We start from the raw sequence: 26367 nt of genomic DNA, 5'->3' as shown, positions 1-26367 counted from the left end.
CCCTGCCTAGAATCCCCCAGTGAGGGGGGGGGTGTGGCTCAGTGGTAGAGCCCCTGCCTAGAATCCCCCAGTGAGGGGCTGGGGGGTGTGGCTCAGTGGTAGAGACCCTGCCTAGAATCCCCCAGTGAGGGGCTGGAGTGTGGCTCAGTGGTCGAGCCCGCCTAGAATCCCTCAGTGAGGCGGGGGCTTGCTCAGGGTAGAGCCCTGCCTAAGAATCCCCAGTGAGGGCGCTGGGGGCTTGGCTCAGTGGTAGAGGCCCCTGCCTAGAGGATCCCCCAGTGAGGGGACATGGGGGCTTGGCTAGTGGTTAGAGGCCCCTGCCAATCCCTCAGTAGGGGCTGGGGGGTGGCTCAGGTAGAGCCCTGCCTAAGAATCCCTCAGTGAGGGGCTGGGGGTGGTGGCCAGTGGTAGAACCCTCTGCCTAAAAGATCCCCAGTGAGGGGCTGGGGGTGGCTGCAGTGTAGAGCCCGCTAGAATTCCCCCAGTGAGGCTGGGGCCTTGCTCAACAGCGGTAAGAACCCTGCTAGAATCCCCAGTGAGGGCTGGGGGTGTCTCAGTGGTAGATACCCTGCTAGAATCCCCCGTAGGGGCAGGGGTGTGCTCATGGTAAGCCCCGGCTAGAATCCTTCTCAGTGAGGGCGGGGTGTTGGCTCAGTGTGGCCCCTGCCCTAGATCCCATAGGGGCTGGGGGTGTGGCTCAATGGTAGAACCCCTGCCTAGATTCCCCCAGTGAGGGGCTGGGGGTGTGGCTCAGTGGTAGAGCCCCTGCCTAGAATCCCCCAGTGAGGGGCTGGGGGTGTGGCTCAGTGGTAGAGCCCCTGCCTAGAATCCCCCAGTGAGGGGCTGGGGGTGTGGCTCAGCGGTAGAACCCCTGCCTAGATTCCCCCAGTGAGGGGCTGGGGGTGTGGCTCAGTGGTAGAGCCCCGGCCTAGAATCCCCCAGTGAGGGGCTGGGGGTGTGGCTCAGTGGTAGAGCCCCGGCCTAGAATCCCCCAGTGAGGGCCTCAGTAATAGGGGAAGTGCTTTTCTAGCATGAATGAGGCCCTGAATTTCATTCCCAATATTAGAATATATAATTTAACCAGTCTGATGGCACACATCTGTAATCCCAGAAATCTGAAGGTTTCAAGGCAGCCTGATGGACACAGTGAGACTCTGCCTCAAAAAAATTACACTAACCAACAAGAAAAGATGGAAAGTGGCAACAGGGCAAAGGGAGGGGACTCTTGCTTTGTCTGCTGTGGAACCGTCTGAGTAGAGGGTGGTTTTCCTTTTTTGGCAGTTGGTTTTTCAGTTTTTGTTTTCAAGCCTATTTAAGGAAGTGACATTTAAAAGCAAGCAAATGACAGGGAAGGGCATTTTTCTCATTTTATTTGCTTTCTCTCTACCTGTCATGATGACGATCATAAGCAAGAGGGTTCCTGGGAGTTTTCCAGTATTTTTTTTTTTCTGAGACAGGGTTTCTCTGTGTAACTTTGGAGCCTATCCTGGAACTCGCTCTGGGGACCAGGCTGGCCTCGAACTCACAGAAATCCGCCTGCCTCTGCCTACCAAGTGCTGGGATTAAAGGTGTGTGCCACCAATGCCCGGCTGTTGTTATTTCTATTATGTGTGTCAGTATTTTGTTTGCATGTATGTTTGTGTGCCAGGTGAGTGCAGTGCTTGAGGGTGTTGGATCCCCTGTATCTGGAGTAATAGATGGCTGTGAGTTGTCATGTGGATGATGGGAACCGAACCCTAGTCCTAGTGCTCTTAACTGCTGAGCCATCTCTCCAGCCTCTTGTGTTTGTTTTTTATTAGGAATGTTTGGAATCATAGGATGTGGTATATGGTAGGCAAGGGTTTTACCACTGAGCCACGCCCCAGCCCCTCACTGGGGGATTCTAGGCAGAGGCTCCACCACTGAGCCACGCCCCCAGCCCCTCACTGGGGAATTCCAGGCAGGGGCTCTACCACTGAGCCACGCCCCCAGCCCCTCTTTTTTCAATGTCTTTTTAAATGTAATTTATTTATTTTATGTGCATTGGTGTTTTGCCTGTGTGAGGGTGTCACACAGTTATGAGTTACACACAGTTGTGAGCTGCCATGTAGGTGCTGGGAATTGAACCAGGGACCTCTGGAAGAGCAATCAGTGCTCTTAACTGCTGAGCCATCTCTCCAGCCCATTCCTTAGCCCCTCTTAAAGCATCTGTGCACTTGCATTTCTGGTGTGGCAGCATCCTGAAAGAGCACTGTCTGTCCCTCGTCAGCTCGCAAGCTTCTATGCTTTGCAGAGATGAGCAGCACACAAAGCCACTGCTTGGATCTGCCTGACTCCGCAGCCAGGGCTCTGACCCCTCCCGAGCGCTGCCCTGGTAAAGCCACACCTGCCTCTGCCTCTGTCCTGGACACTGCTCTGGACCCCTCACCTTTTTGCACCTTGTCGCACAGCAAGTACAGTTCCTCACCACCTGTGCACGGCCCGCTCTCCTTGTTGATTCGGCAAATCCGCAGCTCGGATGTGTTGGTGGACTCTGGGAAGGAAAATAGACAATTCAGTCATCACTGCCCAGTGCTTGCTGACAGATGAGAGAGACAGAAGAGGGAAGACACTCCATCCAGGGGGGACACAGGGTGCCAGACAGGAGGATACAGTGCACACTGTACAATGCCAGAACTGTACTCTCAAAACTGCTTAGTATCGCTCCACAACGGAGACTCAGACTCAGGGAGACTTGGCATGTCCAGAGTGACACAAGGTCCCCAGATGATGTTTTACAACCTGAAATACTGTTTTTGTTTGTATATTTCCTCTCAGTGGAAGTGATGGGAGCCAGGATCTTGCGAGATAAGAGGTGGACCACTGACCACACCCCCAGCCCTCACTGGGGAATTCTAGGCAGGGGCTCTACCACTGAGCCACGCCCCCAGCCCCTCACTGGGGGATTCTAGGCAGGGGCTCCACCACTGAGCCACGCCCCCAGCCCCTCACTGGGGGATTCTAGGCAGGGGCTCTACCACTGAGCCACGCCCCAGCCCCTCACTGGGGGATTCTAGGCAGGGGCTCTACCACTGAGCCACACCCCCAGCCCCTCACTGGGGGATTCTAGGCAGGGGCTCTACCACTGACCACACCCCCAGCCCCTCACTGGGGGATTCTAGGCGGGGGCTCTACCACTGAGCCACATCTCCAGCTCTCATTTTTGTCACCTTAATTAATCTTGATCAGCTGCCCCAGCTGGCCTTGAACTTACCTACCATCGTGCCTGAGCCCCCCAAGTGGCTGGTATCACAAGCAAGTATCACCATGTCTATCTGCCACCTGATAGCACACACTTGTGTAGACTGACCAGCAGTCCTTGCCCTTTCTTTTTTTTTTTATTAACAATTCTAAAAACTAGGAGCCACTCCACCTCAGCCATGGGGAGTGAAGAGTGCTGAGCCATCCCTTAGGCCAGCAATAATCCTGTGGCATAGACATGGTCAGTCAGAGCATTGCCCTGCTATGGCCTCTGCTGAATGGTCAGAGGAACAGATAGATGTCCAAACTCCCGCCAATGAGAGTGTGTGCAGACAGAGGCTGTGAGCAAAAACGTATAATGTCAGGCACGGTAGACGTAGTATATGCTTGCAATTCTACTACTCAGGAGAATTGCTGATTTGTATTAAGTTGCTGATCGTGTGTTAAAATAATAAACACAGGGCTGGGGATGTGGCTCAAGTACTTCCCTAACCTGAAACCAAACCCTGGGTTCGATCCCTAGTCTCCATAAATGAGTCATGGTAGTTCAGGCTGGTCATCTCAGCACTCAGGAGGTGGAGACAGGAGGTCTTGGGTTCAAGGTCCTCTCCAGCTCCATGAGACCAGTGAGGCCAGCTACGGGGTACTTGAAACCTTGTCTCAAAATGAGCTGTTGGCTACTGATGGATTCCGAGGAAGGGGCCTATCAGTTTGCTGTCATTTGTGTAGTGAAGAGTGACCTGCCAGGCTTCAGTGAATAGTTTGCAAGCTATGGTCGCACTGGGGTCCCAATTAAAATCAGTGGATTACAAAGTAAACCAGGAAGAACTGAATGCAGAAGGGGACGATGGGAGGGAGATAAGACGGGGGTGGGGTCTGTGAGGAAACAGTGTGCTGAGGACGTGCACAGAACTGTCAAGGAACAGATTCAATCAACAAAGAGTACAAAAGGAAAGAGAAACACTATAGGAAAGGACAAGGTGCAGACTGCACAAGTGTACAGGGTGACACTTCCCAGCCAAGGCTTTGAATGCATACGTGATGTCCGGAGCTATGGCACTCACTACGTCCCTAGGAGGGACAAAGACAGAAAGAATGGAAGAAGGACAGATCCAGCTCCTCTGAGACTGTGGGTGCCAAACCACTGTGTAAATGTAGGGGAAAAAAAAAAAGAAACCCTCAAGGATGCCCTGCTCATCCATGCCACTGTTTGGGTGCTTTCTGATACCTGTTACTCCCAAGGGACATGGCAGCCTTGACTCACTCTTATCGTAGACAGGCTCAGAGAGAACGGGTTCCAGGCGGCGTAACTGTCCTTGCTGGTCCCGATAGGATGCCTGGAAGCAGATCCTGACCACGTTCATGTCGACCTCCTGATGGTTCTTCAGAGAGCCAGCTGGGAGAGGACAAAGGGCGGGCGGCTGGAGTCAGCTGAGCTGCTGGAGGCAGGGTGATGGAGGGAGGGGCCAAGGCAGGGACATGCACACTTGTCATCCCAGCACTGGGGAGGTCGAGGCAAGAGATGCCGTGTGTAAGGTTAACCTCAGCTACATAGTAAGTTCAAGGACAGTCTGGGCTACATGGAGACCATGTCCTGAAAGCCAAAATGAAAAATCAAATAAAGGGGCTCAGCAGGTAAAAAGCACTTGCTGCAAAGCTGAAGAAGCTCATTTCATTCGCCAGAACCCGCATGCTGTGGGGAGAAAACCAACTCATGTGGGGTATCCTTTGACCTCCACAGGCATGCCCATACCACGTAAAACACACACACACACACACACACACACACACACACACACACACACACACACTACATGTAATAAAGAGGAGGAGGAGGAGGAGGAGGAGGAGGAGGAGGCGGGGTGGTGGAGCACTCCTTTAATCCCAGCACTTGGGAAGCAGAGACAGGTGGATCTCTGAGTTCAGGGCCAGCCTGGTCTACAAAACAAGTTCCAGGACAGCCAGTGCTGCACAGAGAAACCATATTTCAAAAAACAAACAAAAAATAAGGAAAGAAAGAAGAGAAAGCAAAGAAGAACCAACTAAAGGGAGCGGGGAAGGGGCAGGCAGGGCACTGACCATTGTAGGGGTCTATGCCCAGCTGGATCTTCCGTTCAATGGCAGCTTCGATTTCCTTCTTCCGAACACACTGGATGCCCAGGTTGTTAAAGCTGAGCGGGAGACAGAGGGGAGGCTGTGAGGGGCAGCCTGCTCTGGGCACTGCAGGCAGCTGCACGCATGCTGTAGGCAGAGTGTGGAGGAGCATGGGAAGACCTGGGATTTGAATCTCTCAGAGGCCACCAGGAGTCAGGTGAGACCAAGACCTGCCTCATTTTACCAGGCAGAAATGCCAGCCAAGCTCCTTTATATCCAGGAAGGCACAAAGGAGGCCTGGATTCTTTATACCTGAGAAGCTGAAGCAGGTCAAACGGCTACCTACGTTCATATCTTAGCTCTCAGGAGGCAGAGGCAGGAGGGTCATAAGTTCAAGGGAGAAAAAAAAAGGTCAGGTGTAGTGATGCACACCTTTAATGTCAGCACTCAGGCAGAGGCGGGGGGTTCTCTGTGAGTTCCAGGCCAGCCTGGTCTACAAAGCAAGTTTCAGGCCAGCCAGGGTTACATAGTGAGACTGTCAAAAGAAAAAAAAAATGGAGGTCACCCTCAGCCACAACAGTGAATTTGAGGCTAGTCTGGTCTATACGAGACCTTGTCTCAAAAAAACAAGGAGCTGGGTAGTGGTGGTGCACACCTTTAATCCCAGCACTCAGGCAGAGGCAGGGGGTTCTCTATGAATTCCAGGTCAGCCTGGTCTACAGAGCTACACAGAGAAACCTTGTCTTAAAAAACAAAACCTAGGATTGATTAGATGGCTCAGCAGGTAAAGATCTTTGCCAGCCTGGCTACCTGAGTTCCATCCTCAGAACCCACACAGTGGGAGGAGAGAACTGATTCCCACAAATTGCCCTCTGCTCCGGGCAAGAAGGTTAAACCAGGCTGGAGTGCAGTGGCAGCTCCGGCATTAACTGTGCATCTGTGCTCCCTTCCTCTCTGACCCTCTGTCGTCTCCTCTACAGAACACAGCTGATAAATGGAAGGGCACAAGCTGGGTCCGCTGGCACCTGCCCATGGAGACTGACTGAGGCAAGAGGACCTCAAGTTCCAGCTTAGTTTTGACTACATGGCAAGACTCTGTCTCAAAAGGCAAACGAAAAATCAAAGCTGGAACAGATATGACGGGTGTGGCACATTTTCAGACCCAAGTTGGGTACTCTGCTGTTCCCACACCCCACTTTCCCCATCCATCCTCCCAAGATGAGCAATGAAGATCAGGCCAAGATGCCTACGCCCTAGACTTTCCTAGTCCTTTGGAATCTCCGTGAGCAGAGGCGGGAACCTGGAGTCACAGATCAGGGGTTTGGAGTCAGGGTCCGGTACCTGTGCCTGGGGCTGACATGAGGCCGCAGCCGCACCCTGCAGACGCCATCCGTGCAGTCTTTCCCCACGAGGCTGTGTGGGTGTACCCGGTGCGGCCAATCCTTCCACACAAGGCATGCCGTTACCTCCACCTCCCTCAGCCCGCCACAGTCTCGAAGCTGTAGGAAGACATGGGCTTATTGGGTGTTTGTGGACTCCTGTCCCCATCCAAGGTCCCCAGGACTCCCCACTTCTTCTCCCTGGACAGACCAGGGGAGAGCCCTGCTAGAGATCATTCTTCTGCTGGGTGACGCCTTTAATCCTAGTGCTTTGGAGGCAGAGGCAGGTGGATCTCTGAGTTTGAGGCCAGCCTAGTCTAGAGATCGAGTTCCAGAACAGCCAGGGCTGTTTCACACAGAGAAACCCTGTCTCAATAAAACAAAAACAAAAAAAAAAAACAAAAACAAAAACAAAAAACAAAACAAAACAAAAAAACAACAACAACAAAGCAACCACAACAAAAAACAGGCCTGGAATTCCAGCTACTGAGGAAGGATAAAAAGGGCAACAAGTGAGGATGTGACTCAAAATAAATATGAAGGCTGGAACCGTGGCTGAGGGATAAGCACATGCCTAGAAGGCTGGGGGTGTGGCTCAGTGATAGAGCCCCTGCCTAGAATCCCCCAGTGAGGGGCTGGGGGCGTGGCTCAGTGGTAGAGCCCCTGCCTAGAATCCCCCAGTGAGGGGCTGGGGTGTGGCTCAGTGGTAGAGCCCCTGCCTAGGATCCCCCAGTGAGGGGCTGGGGAGTGGTTCAGTGGTAGAGCCCCTGCCTAGAATCCCCCAGTGAGGGGCTGGAGGGGGTGGCTCAGTGGTAGAACCCCTGCCTAACAATACAAAACCTATGTTCAATCCCCATTACTGAAAAAAAGCAACAGAAAAACTGATTTACCACAGAGCTCTCTACTCTGCTCTGGATCAGCGTCTGGGCCCAGCTGGCCTCAGGTCTCTGGGAGCAGCCCTGAATTGCACAAGCTTAGTCTGTGGCATACACTTCCCCTAGGAGTTCGAGTGCGTGCTGCCCTCTAGCGGACGAACGGGGTGCCGACGGTAACTTTGGACGGCACGTCTTTGGGACCACCGCATGCCATAGAACCGTCGCTGCTGTTGTCGTTTTATATAATCCAGGCTGACCTGGTTATCCTCCTGCTCAAATTTCCCCAAGTGCCGGGGTTTGTCAGAGAGAGCGGCACCCCAGGCCGGCTCTTTGGAGGTTCGGGGGTGGAAGCCCGGCGATCCTATTCCCAGGCACAACAACGGTCTAGCACCACCGCACGCACCTCGATGGCCGGCAGCGTCTTGCTGGCTTCCGTGCTGCTCTCCCCGAGGATGCTGCCGGCGGAGCGGCCCTCACACTCGTAGCGGAAGCGCATCCCGCGCTGCTTTGGCTGCTCTGTGATGACCAGGTGCGGCCTGGGACCCGGGCCGGGTGACACTAGCCGGCCCAGGGTGCAGCTCCAGGGCGACTGTGCGACGGGAGGCGGTGGTGCCGCTGGTCCCAAAGTGACGCTGCTCAGTGAGGCCTGCCCGCGGGGCACCAGGCGAGGCATCTCGGCCAGCTGTGCCCCGTCCAGGCCGAAGCCGTTCTCCTTAATGTATTCGTCGATGATTTCTGCAGGACAGACAGACAAGTGAGGGTGGTGAAGGACAGTGACAGGCTCCCTTCCCTTATTCTCACACTTTACCCTCTTGGTTTTGGTTGCTATTTTCAGACTTGTGTAGCTGTGGCTGGCCTGGAATTTGCCATATAGACTAGGCGGGTCTGGAACACACAGAGTTCCACCTTCCTCTGCTGGGATCCACAGCAAATCCACACCTCAACATTCTGTGGTTTGGTATTTTGTGACAGGGTCTCTCAACGTAGCCCTGGCTGACCTGGAACTATGTGAACTAGGCTGGCCTTGAATTCAGATATCTGACTTTGCCTTCCAAAGTGCTGGGATTAAATCCACACATCACCATACTGGCTCACCCTTTATTTTCTTAAAGGTTTTTTTTCCCCCTTAGTGTGTGTGTGTGTGTGTGTGTGTGTGTGTGTGTGTGTGTGTGTGTGTTGCCTGCATATGTATCTGTGCACCACTAGGAAGGTTGAGTGCCCTCAGAAGCCAGAGAGGACATCAGGGTCCTTAGAACTAGAGTTATAAAGATTGTGAGCTGCCATGTGGGTGCTGGGAATTGAACTCATGACCTCTGGAAGAGTGGCCAGTGCTCTTCACCTCTGGGCCAGCTCTCCAGCCCTGTAAAGATCTTTAAGATTATGTGTATGTGTGTCTAAATAGGGGTGTGTGCCAGTGAGTGTCCAGCCTGCAGAGGCCTGAAGAGGGCTTCTGATGTCCTGGAGCTGGGGTTACAGGTGGTATGAATCAGTCCCTCAGTATGACTGCTAGAAACCAAACTTGGGTTCTCTGAGAAAGAACAAGTACTCTAAACCACTGAGTCTGCTCCCCAGCCCCTCCCCTTGGGTTTCTGGGACAGGGTCTCACTACGCAGCGAAGGCTGCTCTCCAATCCTCTTGCCTCTGCCTCTGGATGACAGGCCAGGATCACCAGAAGGAGCTCCACACATTCTACCTCTACGCCTCCATTTAAAACCTTATTTACTTTCCTTACAGTCTCTCTTCCCCACCTTTCCCCTGCTCCATCCATTGCTTCCCAGTGCACTAAGGCAGTTGCCATCTCTCCTGCCTTCTGTCCCTTGAACTTGTCGATCTCACACACCCTGAGGGATTCTGTTAGTGCCAACCTGTCTGTCTTTTGCCTAGAAGCCTCCCATGGCTTCCAATTCCCTGGTAGTAAAGGCTAACAATGTCCCCAGCATAAAACTTGCCTCAAATGTGGATATACTTCATCAGAAGAGTCTGCCTAGAATCCCCCAGTGAGGGGCTGGGAGTGTGACTCAGTGGTAGAGCCCCTGCCTAGAATCCCCCAGTGAGGGGCTGGGGCGTGGCTCAGTGGTAGAACTTTGCCTAGCATTGGGGAGGCCCTAGGTTCAATCCTCAGTATTCAATGATAACAACAACAAGCTGCACCCCTTGTTTTTTGCACCCTCCTGTCTTGGTCACCTCCAGGGCAGTGACTTTTCCTCCTCTTTCCTGGTTTCCAGGTCTCCCCCATTCAACCTGTAAGGCACCTGCTGCTGCCTTTATGTGATCCACGCCTCTTTACTTTCCTCCCCCTTTCTCCTCTGTATTATTCATTCTCTCTCCCCTTTCTCTGAGACAGAATCTCACTCTGTAGCCCAGGCTAGCCTAAAACTCACTATTGGACTCAAATTCTCTTTGATCCTCCTGCCTCCGCCTTGTGAGTGCTGAGATGCCAGGCATGAAACAGGCGTGCCTGGCTGTACTGTGTCTTTCTTCCTTTGCCAACCTCACTTTCTCTTGTTCTCTCTCTGCTCTCTCGTCTTCTGACTTTCCAGTCCACACTGCTAGCTCCCGCAGGGTAGTGACTTAGTTTTGTTCAATGCTGGATTCCCAGGGCCTGGCACTGGGTCTGGTCCAAGAAGGGTCAATGACATCCATGAGTAAGCACTGGTTACAGATAATAGAAACACACAGACACTTAGTGCTCTGGACCCTGGGAGTGTGACCTTGCTCAAGTCCTCCATAGTCCTGGAATGGACCAGAACCTGCTCCCATCAAATAGAGCAGGCCTATCCCAGCTCTCCCCAGACCCTCAGCCCCACCCCCCACGTCTGCCTCCTGATACTCACCCAGTTCATCTGTGGAGGGAAGAGAAAAAGAAAGGTGAAGTTCAGGTACTCTCAGGCTTAACATCTTCTAATACAGACTCCCCCACCCTGTCCCCAAGGAAGACTTGCTGGGGCTCCCATCCCCAATCTCCATTACCCCTCCAGGGTCCCAGCATCAAGGTATTGCTAAAGAAACTCAAAATCCACTCTGCAAAGCACTCAGACTTGCTTCCAGGACTTGTGGAAAAGCAACAGGGGGAAAGGGGAGACCTGGGGGAGATGCTAGCCATGAGCAGTTCTAGGTAAATTTTCAACAGGTTCCAACCTGAAAGTCCACCCTGGGCCCCAGAGACCACTGCTATAGTCTCAACAAGAAGGTGACCAAATCCAGGGTGCTGCCCTGTCTGTGCCATAGCCCAGCTCTCCAAATCTTGAGCTCACCCCTACTTCCCAGAGGGAATGGGGAGGAGAGGGTTAACAGCCATACTAGGTACACATGAAGAAGTCCTGTTGCTTCCCCAGTGAAACTCAGCCACGAAGAAATCAAAACCAACTTCCCATCATTTCCCAGACAGGACAGGGGAAGGCCAGAGGAAGCAAACAAGCCCAGAAGTCACATAGCAGGAGGGTCACCTAATTGACGGTCCCACCTAGAGTTGTTGTAAAGGCTGGGGACTGATCATGGATTATCCCAGTATCAGCCAGGTCCTCTTCCCTCCTCCTCCCTCTCTCTTTCTCCTCCCTCTCCTCCCCCTCCCTTTTTTCACACTCAGGGAGTGGCGTCTGGCAGCCAGAACTTTGCCCCTTAGAAGGCAGTTTTCATGTACCCCTTATCTCATTTGATCTGTGAGATCAGGAGATGCCAAGGTCCCTCCCTTCCAGTGAGATGAGGTGTACTGAGGCCTGGAGAGTAGAGGGAACGTGAGAACACCAACTCAAACCACTCTTTTTAAAAACCCATCTTATATCTCTGCTGGATGAACCTAGAGATCCAAAGACAAATTTGAACTGCCAGGTATTATGGAATGTGACTCAGAGCCTGAGGCAGGAAGGCCGAGACTAATTTGAAGTCTGCCTGGGCTTCATAATGAGTTCCAGGCCAGCCTACACTACAGAGTGAGAACTTGTGCCAACCAAACCAAAACTCAAGAAATTCTACCTGGGGGCCCTCAACAGACTCCAGGGAGCTAGGCATGGAGGCACACGGTTGTCATCACAGCACTCTGGATGCTGAGGCAGGAGGACTGTGGTCTTCCAGGCTAGCCTGGGCAACTTAGAAGGATACTTATCTCCATCCATCAAACAAACAAAATCACTTTCAGGCTGGGCGTGGGACAGGGTTCAAAAGCTCAGAGCTTGCCCGGCACATAGGAGACTCTCTTACTAAATGACACCACCAACTGTGATTATTGAAGGGTGGGGAGCATGCCTGCCACATCGTCACTGTACCCAGAGCTATGTCTGTGTCTGGTCCATCGAAATGAAGGACTTTGCCCTTCTACCTGGCCCACTTCATCACCTGATGGGGATGCCTTCGGTGTATATGTTTCTCTTATTGGTTGATAAATAAAACATTGAATGCTGATTGGCCAGGCAGGAGGTATAGACAGGGCTAATAGACGAGGAGAATTCTGGGAAACATAGGCAGATGGAGTTATCATAGAGCCCGGGAAGAGAGGATGCGCAGGTGTTCTCTGGTGAGCCAAGACCACGTGGAAATACTCAGATTAATAGAAATGGGTTAATAATTAGGACAGAGCTAGCCAATAAGCCCTAACCAGTGGCCTACAGTTTCATAATTGATATATGCCTCTGTGTGTTTATTTTGGGATTCAAGGGCATCAGGACCTGCCAGGCCAAGAAGCTCACCTAACAATCACCCTGTCCCCACCCTGCTGTTGAATATCACTGACCCCACAGTCTCTACATGGCCCTCATTTGCCTTTTATACTCCCACCTTGAATTGTTTATAGACCTTCCTCCTCATCTGGGTAGGGAGCCCCGTAGGGAGCCCAACACTGGCTCTCATATAGAACTGGTATTCAATAAACAGCCACTGAACAACTCCCACTGGAAACCTCAGAGCTGTGTCTGCAGCCTCAGAAGTCTCAGCTTGCTCCCGGTCAGAACCAGCATTTGGGTCACTCCTGTCTCCAAGGCTATCCCCTACCTTTCTATACCTCACTCACTCCAGGACTTCCGGTGTCCACCCTGAGAGAGGTCCAAGCCTGGCTAACCACTGAGTGTCACACTCAAGATCCAGCTCTGTCATCCAAATCTCAGAAAAGAAATCATGTCTCTGATTCTTGTGTTTGTTTTATGTGTTTGAGGTAGGGTCTCACTACGTAAACAGGATGACTTCAAACTTGAGATCTGGCCAGGCGGTGGTGGCACACACCTTTAATCCCAGCACTCGGGAGACAGAGGCAGGCTCCAAAGCTACAGAGAAACCCTGTCTCAAAAAACAAAACAAAACAAAAAAACCAAAAAAAAAAAAAAAAAAGGATAGTTATCTATGAGAAGAGTCTCTCCTGGGAAGTTGCTAAAACTGAAAGTCTCAGAACTTGTCCCAAAGTTAGACTTAGAAATTCTTTTTTTGCTAGGCATTGGTGGCACACACCTTTACTCCTAGCACTAGGTAGGCAGAGGCAGGAGGATCTTGGTGAGTTCAAGGCCACCCTGGTCTCCAGAGCAAGTGCCAGGACAGCCTCCAAAGCCACAAAGAAACCCTGTCTCCAAAAAAAAAAATTCTTTATTTATTTTGCCATATTCAGGGTATGTCATGGTTTGAATGAAAAGGACTCCTATTGGCTCGTGGGAGTGACACTTTTAGAAGGTGTGGCCTTGGAGGAAGTATGTCACTAGGGGTGGACTTTAAGGTCTCAAATGCTCAAGCCAGGCCCAGTGTCATGCTCTTCCTATTGCTTGTCAATCTGGATGGAGAACTCTCAACCCCTTCTCCATCACCTTGCCTGACTGTAGGCCACCATGCTCCCTAGGGGGCCAGAGGATGAAGGGCAAGACCTCTGAACTGTGAACCAGCCCCAGCTGAATCTTTTCCATGTAAGAGCTGCCACGGTCATGGTGTCTCTTCACAGCAATAGAAACCCTAAGACAGGGTGGAACCCAGGACCTTGTACATGCTAACCAAGTGGTTTACCACTGTGCTATACCATCAGCCCTTGAGGGTTCTTTGTTTCTTTAGTTCACTCTGAGAACAGCAGTTTCTTAGGTTGCCCAGTACGGTGGTTTGAACGAGAATGGCTCCTATAGGTTCATATGTTTAAATACGAGGTCCCCAATTGATGAACCAATATGGAAAGTTGATAGATGTGACCTTGTGGAGGAGAGATGTAACCGTTCCTGGTCTCCTTCACCCCTCTGTCCAATGCTTGAGGGTCAGAATGTGAGCTCTCAGCTACTGTTCCAGGCCATGTCTCCCTGCCTGTTGCCATTCTCTCTGCCATGATGGTCATGGCAGAAACTGTAAGCCCCAATAAACCTTTTCTGCTGAAAGTTTCCTTGGTCATGGTGTTTTTTTTCACAGCAATAGACAAACAACTCAGGCTGGCCTTGAACTTGATATGTAGCTGAGATCACCTTGAATTCCGATCCTCCTGTTCTTACTTCTCCCACATACTGTAATTACAGATGTAAACCAATAGGCCCCTTTATATAGTGTTGTAGACCAAGCCCAGGGCATTGTGCATGCTAGGCAAGCTCTCTCCCAACTCTTCATCTTGTCCGTTGGTTTTGTTTGTTTGTTTGTCTTTGTTTTGTAGGGGGGGCTGGGATGTTTTGTTTTGCTCTTGTTTATTTGAGACAGGGTTTCTCTGAGTAACAGCCCTGGCTTTCTTGGAACTCGTGTTGTAGACCAGGCTGGCCTCGAAGTCTCAGAGATCCACCTGCCTCTGCTTCCAGAGTACTGGCTGGGATTAATGGCATACACTATCACAGCCTGACTGTTTTGTGGATTGTTTGTTTGTTTTTGTTTTTTTGAGACAGGGTTTCTCTGTAGCTTTGGAGGTAGGCTGTCTTGGAACTCGATCTATAGACTGGGCTGGACTTGAACTCACAGAGATCCTCCTGCCTCTGTCTCCCGGGTGCTGGGATTAAAAGCGTGGGCCACCAACGCCCGGCCCTTCTTTCTCTTTTAAGGAGGTCTCTAAGTAATCTGAATGCGCATGGGCTGAGAACCTACGACTAACATCAGTTACTATCATGCTCTTATTATCTTAACTGTGCCACTAACACAGCTACCTGGAATGGCCCCCTGTGGCCTTGTAAGCATCAGCTCATCCAACTTTCTCCATCCCCACAGAAGAACAAATGGGACTGACAGCCATGGTACAGATGAGGAAAACTGAGGTGGGTGGGTTCAGGGAAGTCACTGTGCATTCATTCATTCACCGGGTGGGGGTGGGGGTGGGGGGTGGGCGGGGTAACATCCTATGCGAACCTCAGTTCCAAGGCGCCAGGTTCTCGATGGTGGGGAACCTCTAAAAGGGCCTCCATCTCCCTAGGGGGCCGGCAGATGCTCGTCTGGACCCGTAGGGAGTCATTTAAAGCAGAACAGGAGGGGCAGTTTAAGAAGCGGGCGCAGGGGCTCCCCGTTTCCTAGAAGGCGCCGGGCCGAGGCTGTACTGTGGAGGGTGGCTCACCTGCGCTCCTGGAGTCCGCCAGGGACAGCGAGGAAAGGTCACTGGAACCTGCGAGGGGGAGACCGGGGTCAGCAGGCGATGCAGGCGGCGCGGGGCGGCTGCAGGACGGCAGGCAGAGTCTGCCGAGCCCGGTCCTCACCTCACCTCCGCTCGGCCCTCCGGACTAGGCCCCTCCTCCTTACCGAGCTGCCGGGAGGCCGGACTCGGCTCGCCTAAGTCTTGACCAAGTTCTGGCTTCTCTTTCCTGCCATTCACCATGCCCATCGCCACTCAGCGTCTGCTCCTCGCCCGCTTAAGGTCGGTCGGACTCGGGGGAACACCTCAGGAAAACCCCATCTCCTTTCTCCCCGCGGGGACAGACGCCAGCCCCAACTAACACTTTGTCACTGGCGAGCCCTCCCCTTCTCCCCGCCCCTCCCGCTGCCGGCCCCGCCCCTCCGGCTGCAGGCCCCGCCCCTCCCGCTGCCGGCCCCGCCCCTCCACGGTCCCTGCGCCAGGCCCCGCCCCTGCATCTTCAGAACCCGGCTCTTTGCCGTCTCTAAACCTGACAGGCTCCGCCCCTCCCGCTGCCGGCCCCGCCCCTTCTCCATCCCTGCGCCAGGCCCCGCCCTGCATCTTCAGAACCGGGCTCTTTCCCGTCTCTAAACCTGACAGGCCCCGCCCCTCCCGCTGCAGGCCCCGCTCCCTCTCCATCCCTGCGCCAGGCCCCGCCCCTCCCGCTGCCGGCCCCGCCCCTCCACGGTCCCTGCGCCAGGCCCCGCCCCTGCATCTTCAGAACCCGGCTCTTTGCCGTCTCTAAACCTGACAGGCTCCGCCCCTCCCGCTGCCGGCCCCGCCCCTTCTCCATCCCTGCGCCAGGCCCCGCCCTGCATCTTCAGAACCGGGCTCTTTCCCGTCTCTAAACCTGACAGGCTCCGCCCCTCCCGCTGCCGGCCCCGCCCCTTCTCCATCCCTGCGCCAGGCCCCGCCCTGCATCTTCAGAACCCGGCTCTTTCCCGAGTCCAAACCTGACAGGCCCCGCCCCTTTCCTCCGGGCAGGCCCCGCCCACCCATCGAGCCCCACACACCTCTTCTTCGCGCTCCGGGGGGCCTGACCCCGCCCTTATTTCCTGTCAAGCTCACCCCCCCGGGCTCCGCCCCCTCGAAATGGGGCCCCGCCCTCCCTGAGCTGGCGGCCGGCTGCCCTGATCTGGAGAATGCAGAGCGCCGCTTCCTCGACTTAGGCTCCGCCCATGACTCCTGAGGCGGGGCCCCCGGTCCGCACTTGGTTAAAACTCTGCGTTTGCCCCGCCCTTGAGGCGGACGAGGCCCCGCCCCGGTCCGCGCCGGGCTCCGCCCCCCCGGTCGCTGGCGGCCGGGCCCCGCCCCCTTCTTTGCCTCAGGCTCAGGCCCCGCCCCCTCCTCACTCCTTAGCGGGCCGTCCAGGCTGCGCCCCGGGCAGGACCCTCCGCCTCCCTCCGCCTCCGGCCTCAGCGCTCGCTCGCGCTCGGGCCCCGCCACCCTCGGACGCGCGGCGCCCAAGCCCGCGTCCTGCAGGCCCCGGGGCACCCGCGGGGGCTCCCGAGTGGCCCGCACACCCTCAGCCCGAGCCCCGCCCCAGACGTTCCACCCGGCTTACCCAAGGCCCCCAGCTCGGGCGCGGACGCTCTGGCAGCGCGGCGACTCGGCATGGCCCGGCCCGCCCGTGGGGACCGTGGGGACCGACACACAGACAGCGCGGAGGCCGGCTCGGGGCGCAGCGCGCGCAGCCGGACGGCCCGGCCTGCTCGGGCGATCGCGGACCGGGAGAGCGGCGCGAGGCTGGGGCCGAAGGCCGGGCTGGACGCACGGCGCCCGGGGCTGCGGGGGGCGCCGGGCCGGGCCGGGCGGGCGGGCGGCGGGCGGGCGGCGGGGGCGGGGCGGCGGAATTCCCCGGCGCCGCCGGCCTGCGCACCCATTGGCTTGCGCCCCTCCGTGACGTCACGCCAAAGGGAATGGGAAACCCCCGCTGGCCACGTGACCGCGGGGGCGGGGCCGGCCGGGAAGAGCCGGCTTGGGCGCTGCGCAGGGTCCCGTGCGGTGCTGTGTCGCTGTCCCTTGCGCGCGCGCTGGCCAAGAGCACCGAGGCCTGCGGGAGCCCACGCGTGCCTCACGCGCAGAACGAGCTGAGAAACGGGCGCCCCTCGCTCGCTCGCTCGCTCGCCCACTAGGACTTGAACCTGCTGTTCCCCAGGCTGGAGAAAGAAGCCAGGAGCGGGAAGTTAACACCATGGATGATCATTTTTTTAAATTCAAAAAATTTCAGAATAGGGTCTCATCTAGCCCAGGCCGGCTCCCAGTTCTTATAGCTAAGGGTGACCTTGAACTTCAGATCCTCCCGCCTCTACCTCCCAAGCACTGGGACGACAGGCATGCACCACCCCCTGGTTTATGCAACACCGACGACTGTACCCAGGGCTTCACGCATGTTAGACAAGCCCTTGATGGTCTCTTTATGACAGCTTCTGTAAAAACGTGTGTGTTCCATCCCACTTTCCTCAGCCCCTGGGTGATCAATGATTCCCGCAACGCATGCTTAGTGGAGCACCTGCTGCACGCTGCAGCCTGTAAGGAACACGAGGGCAGAGCATTCCTAAAATCAGGCCCAGTCCCTGCTCCTGGGAGACAGAAAACTGCAGCAATGAAGGGAATGACACTCCTGACTACTGCTACACAGCAAAGCAAAGAACATTGTTTTGGTTTTGCTAGCTCAGGCTGGCATTCGAGCCCACGACAATCCTCATGCCTCGGTTTTCTGAGTGCTGGGATCACACGCACTTACCATCATGCCCGGCTAAGAGCAAACCTTTTCTTGCAATGAAACACATTAGACCCAGACTTTGAGGACCAAATGGTCTTAATTCTCAGCTATGCCATTGTACATAAACAGCCAGGGACCACATACATAATCAGGAGTGTGGCTGCTTTCTAATAGAGCAGAATTTGATGTATATGAAAATGGGAATGCCATGTAACTTTCATAGGAAACAATCCATTCATTTTGTTTTTTCACCAGAAGGGTCATGTACCACTGTATTATGTAACGCTGGGATGGCCATCTCTCATAGTATAAGCTCATCATCAGGCTTACCAGCCACACCGGTGTTTTCCTTTAGATTTTTCTGTTAGGCTGAGGATGTGGCTTATGACAAAATGCTTGCCTAACATGTATGAGACCCTAGGATGTATCCTAAGCAGCGCACAAAAATATTGTAGCCAGCTATATGTACTGGAGAAGAAGACGCAGAAGATTCACTGACAAGTAGCAAATTCCAGGACAACATGGCTGGATAGCAGGACTTTGTCTCAATACAAACAAAACAAAAAAGAGGAGAAATAAAAGAGGAAAAGGGAGCGGTTCAGTGGCTAAGCCCCTGCCTAGAATCCCCCCAGTGAGGGGCTGGGGGGCGCGGCTCAGTGGTAGAGCCCCTGCCTAGAACCCCCCAGTGAGGGGCTGGGGGCGTGGCTCAGTGGTAGGGCCCCAGTCTAGAATCCCCCAGTGAGGGGCTGGGGGCGTGGCTCAGTGGTAGAGCCCCTCCCTACTATGCAAGGGGACCTGGATCGGATGCCCAGCATCAAGAAAGCAAGTGCCAAGCTGAGCAGGGTGGTTCACACCAGTCTTGGATCTGACACAGTATGACTGTGAATTCAGGAGCAAATCTGAGGGTCAGGCAAGATGGCTCACACCAGTAATTTTAACATTTGAAAGGCTGAGGCAGGGGTTTGCCAAGAGTTCTAGGCTAGTCTGGGCTACCTATAGCAAGACTTTGCCTCAAAAAATAAGCACTCAGCCAAGCGGTGGTAACACACACCTTTAATCCCAGCACTAGGGAGGCAGAGGCAGGCGGATCTCTGTGAGTTCGAGGCCAGCCTGGTCTCCAGAGGGAGTGCCAGAATAGTCTCCAAAGCTACACAGAGAAACCCTGAAAAACAAAAATATACAGTTTCCTGAAAGAAGTTGTAATTTCAGGGTCGAGAATCAGATTTCTTGTGCTCAAATCCGATGTTTTCTGGACAGCTATATGACCCGAGGCAACTGATTTCCCCACTCTGGACTTGAGTTTCCTCAAACAGGATGTTCGGGGTTCGATGAGGACACGGTACAGTTGACCATTGTCACAGCTTTTCCATGTACCTGCACCATTCGAACTACTAACTCCTTGTCTGGCTACATAGACCAGGCTGGCCTCTGCCGCCTGACTGCTGAGATTAAAGGAGTAATACCCCCATGCCCAGCTGGGAGAATTCTGAGTTTCTCATCTGAAGGTACAGACCAACAACAGCAGAAACTTGAAAAGGCTGTTGTGAACATAAAAAAAAAAAAAAATTACATAACTTAACAGAGCAGGGCACTGTTCTCAAAGCTGGAGACGGCATTAGGTGCATGCATGGTGTTTCCCGTCTTTTAGTGTTTCAAAGTTCCGCAGTCCAGGCTGGTCTCAGACTCCATTTATAGTCAGTGAGGATGACCTTGAGCTCCTGATCCTACTGGCCCACCTCCCAAGTGTTGGCATTACAAGTGTGTGTCACCATGCCAACGAAGTCATTTTGTAGCATAGGCTGGCCAAAATCTTCAAATGTTCCTGCTGCAGCCTCTCAAAATCAAGGATGAGATATGGCCCCTGGGCACAGGTTTCTAGGGTTCCTGCCAGGTTGTGAGCCTCACAAGACTGCCGTGGAGTGATGTCGGACCCTGCTGTGCATGCAGAACGGTCTTGTGCTGTCTCTGCCAAGAGGCTTGCAAACTATTGACTGAACACTATAGACCCACCCACTAGCACCACAGGGAGAGATCTGAATCTGTCCCTCTATCTGTGAAAGCAAATGGATATGGCAGTAACCAAGACAACCCTAGCCACAGTCTCACGAATAAGAACTTGGTGCAGCGAGGGACAGTCACCTTGGCGTGATGTTCCTACCATTTGGAAGAGTTGCTGGGAGAGCCTCAGGACTGGAAGAAACACCACTGTATCCTGCGGGTACTTGGGTCCCAGGAAGGGGAGGCTGTGGGGACATGCACAAACCCCTCTGTACACTTCTAAGCATCCTGGGGAGCCACAGCAGGGTGAATAGGAGCCCGGCAAGAATGAGTAGCACACCTACCACTGCCCTAAGAGTAAGGGACCTCTGCCTTCCCTGCTTGACTCAGCCTGAAGGAACCATGGGTGGTCCTTGGTCCAGGGACCCCTTGCAGTACAGACGACTCTACAGAGTGTCTGGGAAGATACAGTAAATAGTCCAGTGGCTGTCACTTCTCTAGAGTAGGTAAACAGACTCAGCTCAGGGTCCTGACAGCTCAGCTGGGTCCTTGAAGTCAACATTGTTTAGAGACAACACAGTACCACCCAAGAATTCACTGTCCTGTTGCAGCTCAGGTGAACTGGTACAAGCCCCATTCAGGTGTTGAGTAAGGCTGTCCCTCTTGGTGGTGGCCTCTTCATGCATGGACAGGTCTGGTAGTGTCTGGACAGGTCTGGTAGTGTCTGGTGTCCCAGGCCTTGCCTGGGGTCATGCAGCTCAACACATGGAGACTGGATGCTTTCTGCCAGCAGCTTCATGGGAGTTTAAGATGGAAGAATCCTTTGGGGGTCCCCTTGCAAGGCAGTATCATGTGTTTGGGTATGTGCACCACGTGTGTGTGTGTGTGTGTGTGTGTGTGTGTGTGTGTGTGTGTACACCTGGCTCCCTTCTTTCTGCCTTATTGTGTGTTCTGGTGATCAATTTATACTGTGTAGCCTTGTGGCACAATGGCAGTGCAAACGCTGGTTGTCAGGGTAGCACAGCAAATGCCTTCACCCACTGAGCCACCTACTATGTCTTTGAGACAGGGCCACGCGCAGCCCAGGTTAGTTTTGACTTACAGGTACACACCACCACGACTGGTTTATGCAGTGCTAGGCAGGTAAGCAGTGTTTTTAAAAAAGTGAGGTGACAACCGCTGACCCCCATTCCCCGTCAGACTTGAGCAAGACTCGACAACCGCCGACCCCCATTCCCCATCAGACCTGAGCCAGCTGCCGGCTCCAGGCCAGGAAGGCAGAGGAGGTTTGGTGGTTGAGCTTAAGTTAAACACCCATATGAATTTATTAAATCCAGACTGTGTTAAAGGGTGGTGGTCTGGGAGCAGGGTGGTCAGGGGATGAGGGGCAAGATGATGGAGGAGCACAGGCATCCCACAGAGGAGCCCTGGCCCCTTCCCCGCCTGGCCCACCCTCGGCGCCGTGCTGGCTTCACCATGATTCCCGATGGTGCTGGGCTGGCAGGGCGAGATGTCTGCACACACACAGGGACAGACGGATAGACAAGACGACTGACGATGCCTCCACATACACACAGCCAGCCCTGGCCTGCCTGGCCGCCATCTCACACACTGGGCCCTGGCCCCAGGGAGCCTCCTGCCGCCCCGCCCGATCTGTCCAGGAAGAGGGCGACAGGGAGGGGAGGGAAGGGGCCCAGGAGGTGGATGATGGTCACCGGGAGCAGAAGAGAGGACCCGCGTGGCTAATCGTTTTTCTTGTCCTCTGCTGGCTTTGGAGGGGCTTCCTGGGGCTGGCTGGCAGTGCTGGCCCCAGGAGTGGCCTTTGGGACTGTGGAAGCATCCTCTTCGGTGACAGCTGTGCTGGACGCAGGTGTGAGAGCCCCTGCTGCAGTGGGCGCCTGGGCCCTGGATGCCAATGCTGAAACATCCTCTCCACTCATACCAAACTCGTTGACACGGGTGGGGTCGACGCGGTAGATCCACCGTTGGTAGAGGTAGATGAAGAAAACCACATCTGGGGGAAGGGACTGTGTCAAGGACATGGCCCGCCCCACCGGAGAATCAATGAGGCGCTTTCCTGCCCACTGCATCCCATGTCCCTGTGTCCCCTGGGCCTCACCGTCCCGCAGGCAGCCAATCCGATACATGACAGGCATCTTGATGACGAAGGCAAACAAGTCATCAATGAAGGTGTTGAGGGCCTTGTAGGTGAGCATTCGCCATGGCAGGTGAGCCACAGACTTGAGCTTATAGTTGATGAAAAGCTGGGGGGTCATGGTGATGAAACCTGAGGGAAGACAAAGGACACCATGGCCAGTCACCCCAGCTCACTCTGTCCCTCTGGCACAGCCTACCCCAGGGCCTTTGCATTGTCTTTCCAATGGTTTTTTTGTTTTGTTTTGCTTTGTTCTTTGAGACAGGATCTTAGGCTATAGCCAGGATGGCCTTGACCTCAGAGATCCTTCTACCTCAGCTTCCCAGGTTTAAGAGTGTAAGGGTGACTCGTCACACCCAGATCTTTGTGTGGTCCCTCCTGGTCCCCACTAGGGACTGTTTAGGCGTCCTTTCCTCTGGTGGTTCCTAAGCCCCACTCAAGCGCTCCCTTCATTGTTGGACGTATCACTCGCTGTGAGGGCCTGGCGTCCTCTCTTTGCACTTTGGGTCCCTACAATACACAATTCCTCGTGGACCAGGCCAGAAGCCTCCGTAAGGATCCCTATTCCCATGCCTGGCCACAATGGATGGACACTGTCTGATGTGGGCGTGCCTCCCCCACAGGCCCCAGGCCAGGGCATGGCTGCCATGTTCACTGTGGAACCAGCCCTCTAGGTGGGGCAAGGTCAGGCCAGGCCAGGCGAGGCCAGGCCAGGCCAGGCGGCCAGCCTCATGGCCGTGGCCTCCAAGAATGATGGGCCTGACACTGGCGCTGGCCCGGCCCTCCAGGCAGGGCAGAGCTGGGCCTGCTCACCAAAGGTCAGCAGGAAGCCGTAGAGCATGCTGAGCACCCACGAGTACCAGCCCTTGTGCTCCAGGTACAGGAGGCTGTAGACGGCATAGCAGCCCAGCAGCGGGAAGAGGATCCAAGACAGGTACCGGAACGCCATCTGCGGGGTCACAGCAGGGATGGGGCTGGCTCTGCAGGCCCTGTTCAGTGGCCCTACTCCCTTGTCCTCATCCACCCACACCTGGTCCAGCAGGCTGGGCCAGGGGACTTTCCAGGTGGCTCTGGGAACTCTGGACTTGGCCAGGAAGTAGATGTGACAGGCAGGGAACACAGGGTGTGATATGGGCCTGGCAGTGACACCAGCAGGTAGGACAGACGGCGCAGCCTGTCTCTCCTGAGTGTGGGTGCTTGGAGACCATCCAGGGCCACGGGGTCACTCACATCATCATATACTTTGGTTGAAGACTCAATGTAGGTGGACTTGTCTTTGAAGGTTGGGCAGGGGAAGATTCCTGCCACTCTGTGCTCCCGGTCCAGCTGTAACCGGGAAGGAGGTTAAGGTCAGTTGGGACCTGGCTCCCGCCACTCCCCAACCAGAAACGGCCCCTGCCCTTCCTCACTCTTCCCAGTTCCCCTGCCCTAATGTGACCCCAAAAAAATCCCCTGCTGCGAAAATCCCCTAGGTCCTGGGAGCCAGGCTGGCGTCGGGAAACCCCTAGAGACCAAGGCAGGGCCTGGCTGTGCAGGCGACCCCTTCCCACCCTGCAAGCCCCACAGCAACACGGTGCCTGACTCACCCGGACATCCATGACCTTGGTGATCTTCCAGAGGTCGATAAGGACCCCAATGAAGACGCTGACCTGCACCACAAAGTTGGTCTCGTTGTCCAGGATGTAGAGGAGAACCACAAAGGACTGGAAAACGCCAAAGAAGACGGAGCGCACGGACAGCCCCTCCAGGGACTGCCGGCTGCTCCAGAACTGGATGTCTGAACAGAGTACGGGCACACACGGTCAGCAACCTTACCTGGGCTGCACTCTTCCCCACAAAAGCAGAGGGTTCGTGGGGCCTTTTCCATGGTCGCATGGACAGACACCCTATCCCATGGGGGTTGGTCCCTGATTTTCTAGTGAGGACCCTCAGGTGCTAAGGGCACGAGGTTAGCAACCCTAAGGTGTACAGCCTTGCATGGCAGAACCGGGGTGAGCACCAGTCAGTGTCACGCAATGCCATCCTACTCCCCTGGACAGGAAGATGCAGGCTACATGCTTGGGAACCTTTTCTTCCAGCCTCCCACTCCAACTGTGGCCATCCTTGGGTCCTGACCTCCATGAGGACACCTGGGGGACCGCTATTTCCTAGTCTCCCTGGTGCCTGGATTCTAGAGGTCAACTAGACCAGAGGCATACAGGGCCCCTGGCATTTGTGACACAGGAGCATGGACCCTGGCCCACACGCCCAAACCTGGGGCTGAGCACACCCCACTCACAAGGCCATCCATCCCCAGGAACGATGGGGAAGGGTCTGGAGACAGGACTCTGGAGGCCAAGTGGACAGAAGCCCTTCTTGGATCAGGGGGACACCTGGCACAGGGGGCAAAGCCGAGCTCATGCCTGCTGCCACGCATGTGTGGCAACACCTGCCCTCACTAATCTCTGGTTATGTTGTATCAGTTTTGTTGTCTGGGATTTGTTCTGGGGACGGATGAATGAGCGCCTTACTCAAGCTAGCACCTTACTCAAGCTAGGCCAGCCCGCCCTCGGCTCCATCATGAGCCAGTGGAGCGCAGGGAAGCTCCGTATGCAAGGCCTTCCAGGAGAGGCGGCACTGAGAACCCCTCCGGTCTGTCTACTATCTTCTTCTGGATGGCAGCTTCCACTGTGCATGTCAGCGTGACAGAGGAGCACATCACTCCCTCACTTCCCGGCACACCAGACGCCTCCCAACCCCCTACACTGTGAGCCACAGGCCCCGAAGCTGACAGAGTGGCTGGAATGATGGCCATGGCAGAGCTGTACATTTCCAGGCCAGCAGTTTCATTCACAAAGCCTCTGCCTCCTCACCTGGAGTTGAAGATAGAGACGGGCTGTTCTAGAACTGGGTAGCTGTATGTTGGGGCCTCCCTGACAGGCAGGACACTGGGAGCAGCCCCGGGGCTTCCCTTTCTCTTGAGTTTGGAGTTCCCCACCCTGCTTCCTGGTGCTATCACCCTGGCCTTGGCCCAGGCATCAGGCCTAGCCCCTCCCTCATCCCTCAGCTCTGTGCTTGGTGGGGTCATCATCCCTCTTAAGCCCATGTGGCCTCTAGAGTGCAGGTGAGAGACCCCAGGCAGAGAGGAAACAGGGAGCAGATACTGCCTCTGACAGTTGCCTGATGTCCCGGGCCCCCATGCCTACCATTTTTGAAAGCCAGGAACTCAAAGACACTGTGGACGATGGAGACGATGATGGTGAGTGCCAGCAGATACGGGCTGGTCTCCAGCAGGGCCACCTGGGGAGGGAGGGGAGCCTGTGAGCATTGCCCTATCCCTGCTGTCACCTCAGCCTTGCCCCACATGTCCCTTGGGGTCCCGGGCAGGGCCTGGTCAGACCTCTATAGATCCGCTCCAGGGACTACCAGAGAAAGAGTGCTAAGGGCCAGAGGAAAGCAGACGAAGGGAGGGCACAAGAGAGAGAGAGAGAGAGCTAACACAGGAGATGGAGATGAAGAGGTCCAAGACAGGAACGGGAAAGACCAGTGTGGAATGGCGTCCACCTGCAGCCCCACCCCAGAGCACACAAGATGACGACAGAGAAGGAGACAGGAAGGTACTAAAAGACACGGGGAGAAAGCAGAGGACTCAAGTCAGGGAGCCAGGCCACCGAGGTTGGGGCCCACTTCCTGCCCACTGGTTGGAGCGGGGAGTCTAGGCAGCTGTGAAACCAGGTCTGGGGGAGTGCTGGGAGCACTGGGTGGGAGTCCCTACTCCCCCTGGCCCATGGCAACCTCGCACACCTTCACCGAATCCTGTTCCTCGTCTGATTGTTCATACAGCTCGTCACCTAAGAAGTTCCAGGGTGACTTGGTACTTTGTGCAGCATAGAGTTGCCAGCGCCACAGAGACAGCGGGCAGAAGGAGACGCGCAGGGGCAGGCTGGCCAGGCTCTCGTTGATGGGGTAGTAGTCCTTCTGCAGGTTCCAGTAGTCATTGAAGTAGATGATGGGGTAATAGTCGCCACTCACTGCGTCAAACTTTACGTCTGTGGGCACACAGTGTGGGCACGGCTCAGCCTGGCCGAGACCCCGCATAGCATTTTGTGATTATGCCACGAGGAGCAGAAGGCTCCCTGGACCTCAAGGGAGAGGACAGAGTGACAAAGGGAGCGTCTCTGAATGAAGGCCACCACAGCTTGTCTCCAGTACAGCTCTCACTGGTGGCCAAGCACCCCCAGCTCTAAAGAAAGCAGTGAGAAACCAGGTGTGACTGGCACTCTGGGGTGGATGGGTCTGCGGCCTTATCCCCACCCACGGTGGCCAGGCCTTGGCTCATAAGGCGTGGGAGAGAGAGGACCAAGGCTCAGGGCGGTCAGAACGTACAACTACGAGGGCCTCAGATGGGGCTGACG

The 26367-nt window shown here is 54.9% G+C and overlaps 2 protein-coding genes across 9 annotated transcripts in view; both read right to left on the bottom strand.

The window, feature by feature from the left end:
- Positions 1-2153: 2153 nt before the first annotated feature.
- LOC113837283 (transcription factor RelB-like) lies at positions 2154-16904 on the bottom strand. Of its 8 annotated transcripts, none has more exons than XM_027430882.2 (9): positions 16660-16745; positions 15042-15089; positions 10402-10410; positions 9949-10219; positions 7971-8302; positions 6655-6812; positions 5299-5390; positions 4484-4615; positions 2154-2512 (listed from the first exon to the last, which is right to left on the bottom strand). In XM_027430882.2, exons 4-9 carry the CDS (start codon positions 10010-10012, stop codon positions 2169-2171), a joined length of 1122 nt encoding a protein of 373 aa, XP_027286683.1. In that variant the 5' UTR covers positions 10013-10219; positions 10402-10410; positions 15042-15089; positions 16660-16745; the 3' UTR covers positions 2154-2168. The 8 variants fall into 8 exon arrangements, with proteins under 8 accessions (XP_027286683.1, XP_027286686.1, XP_027286688.1 ...); XM_027430885.2 differs by having other exon boundaries at positions 10059-10219; XM_027430887.2 differs by lacking the exon at positions 9949-10219 and having other exon boundaries at positions 16660-16904.
- Positions 16905-21113: 4209 nt separating this feature from the next.
- Clptm1 (CLPTM1 regulator of GABA type A receptor forward trafficking) overlaps positions 21114-26367 on the bottom strand; it is a 30588-nt gene continuing 25334 nt past the window's right edge. The window contains exons 8-14 of the mRNA XM_027430878.2: positions 25757-26001; positions 25159-25252; positions 23560-23750; positions 23204-23299; positions 22787-22922; positions 21938-22105; positions 21114-21832 (exon numbers count right to left, since the gene is read on the bottom strand). Coding sequence (XP_027286679.1) covers positions 21561-21832; positions 21938-22105; positions 22787-22922; positions 23204-23299; positions 23560-23750; positions 25159-25252; positions 25757-26001 — 1202 coding nt within the window. The 3' untranslated portion in view covers positions 21114-21560. The remainder of the gene's footprint in view (positions 21833-21937; positions 22106-22786; positions 22923-23203; positions 23300-23559; positions 23751-25158; positions 25253-25756; positions 26002-26367) is intronic.

This window comes from Cricetulus griseus, chromosome 9 (assembly GCF_003668045.3).
Source record: "Cricetulus griseus strain 17A/GY chromosome 9, alternate assembly CriGri-PICRH-1.0, whole genome shotgun sequence".
In the NCBI taxonomy this organism is placed as follows: domain Eukaryota; kingdom Metazoa; phylum Chordata; class Mammalia; order Rodentia; family Cricetidae; genus Cricetulus; species Cricetulus griseus.
This window is presented reverse-complemented; position numbering and strand designations above follow the sequence as displayed.

Excerpts from the sequence above, each read along its gene's own strand:
- LOC113837283 (XM_027430879.2), bottom strand. The coding sequence starts at position 15,305 with ATGGGCATGGTGAATGGCAGGAAAGAGAAGCCAGAACTTGGTCAAGAC. Across the intron at positions 15,090-15,223 it reads TCCGGCCTCCCGGCAGCTCG|GTTCCAGTGACCTTTCCTCG; the intron begins GTAAGGAGGAGG and ends TCCCCCTCGCAG. Across the intron at positions 4,616-5,298 it reads GGGCATAGACCCCTACAATG|CTGGCTCTCTGAAGAACCAT; the intron begins GTCAGTGCCCTG and ends GTCCTCTCCCAG.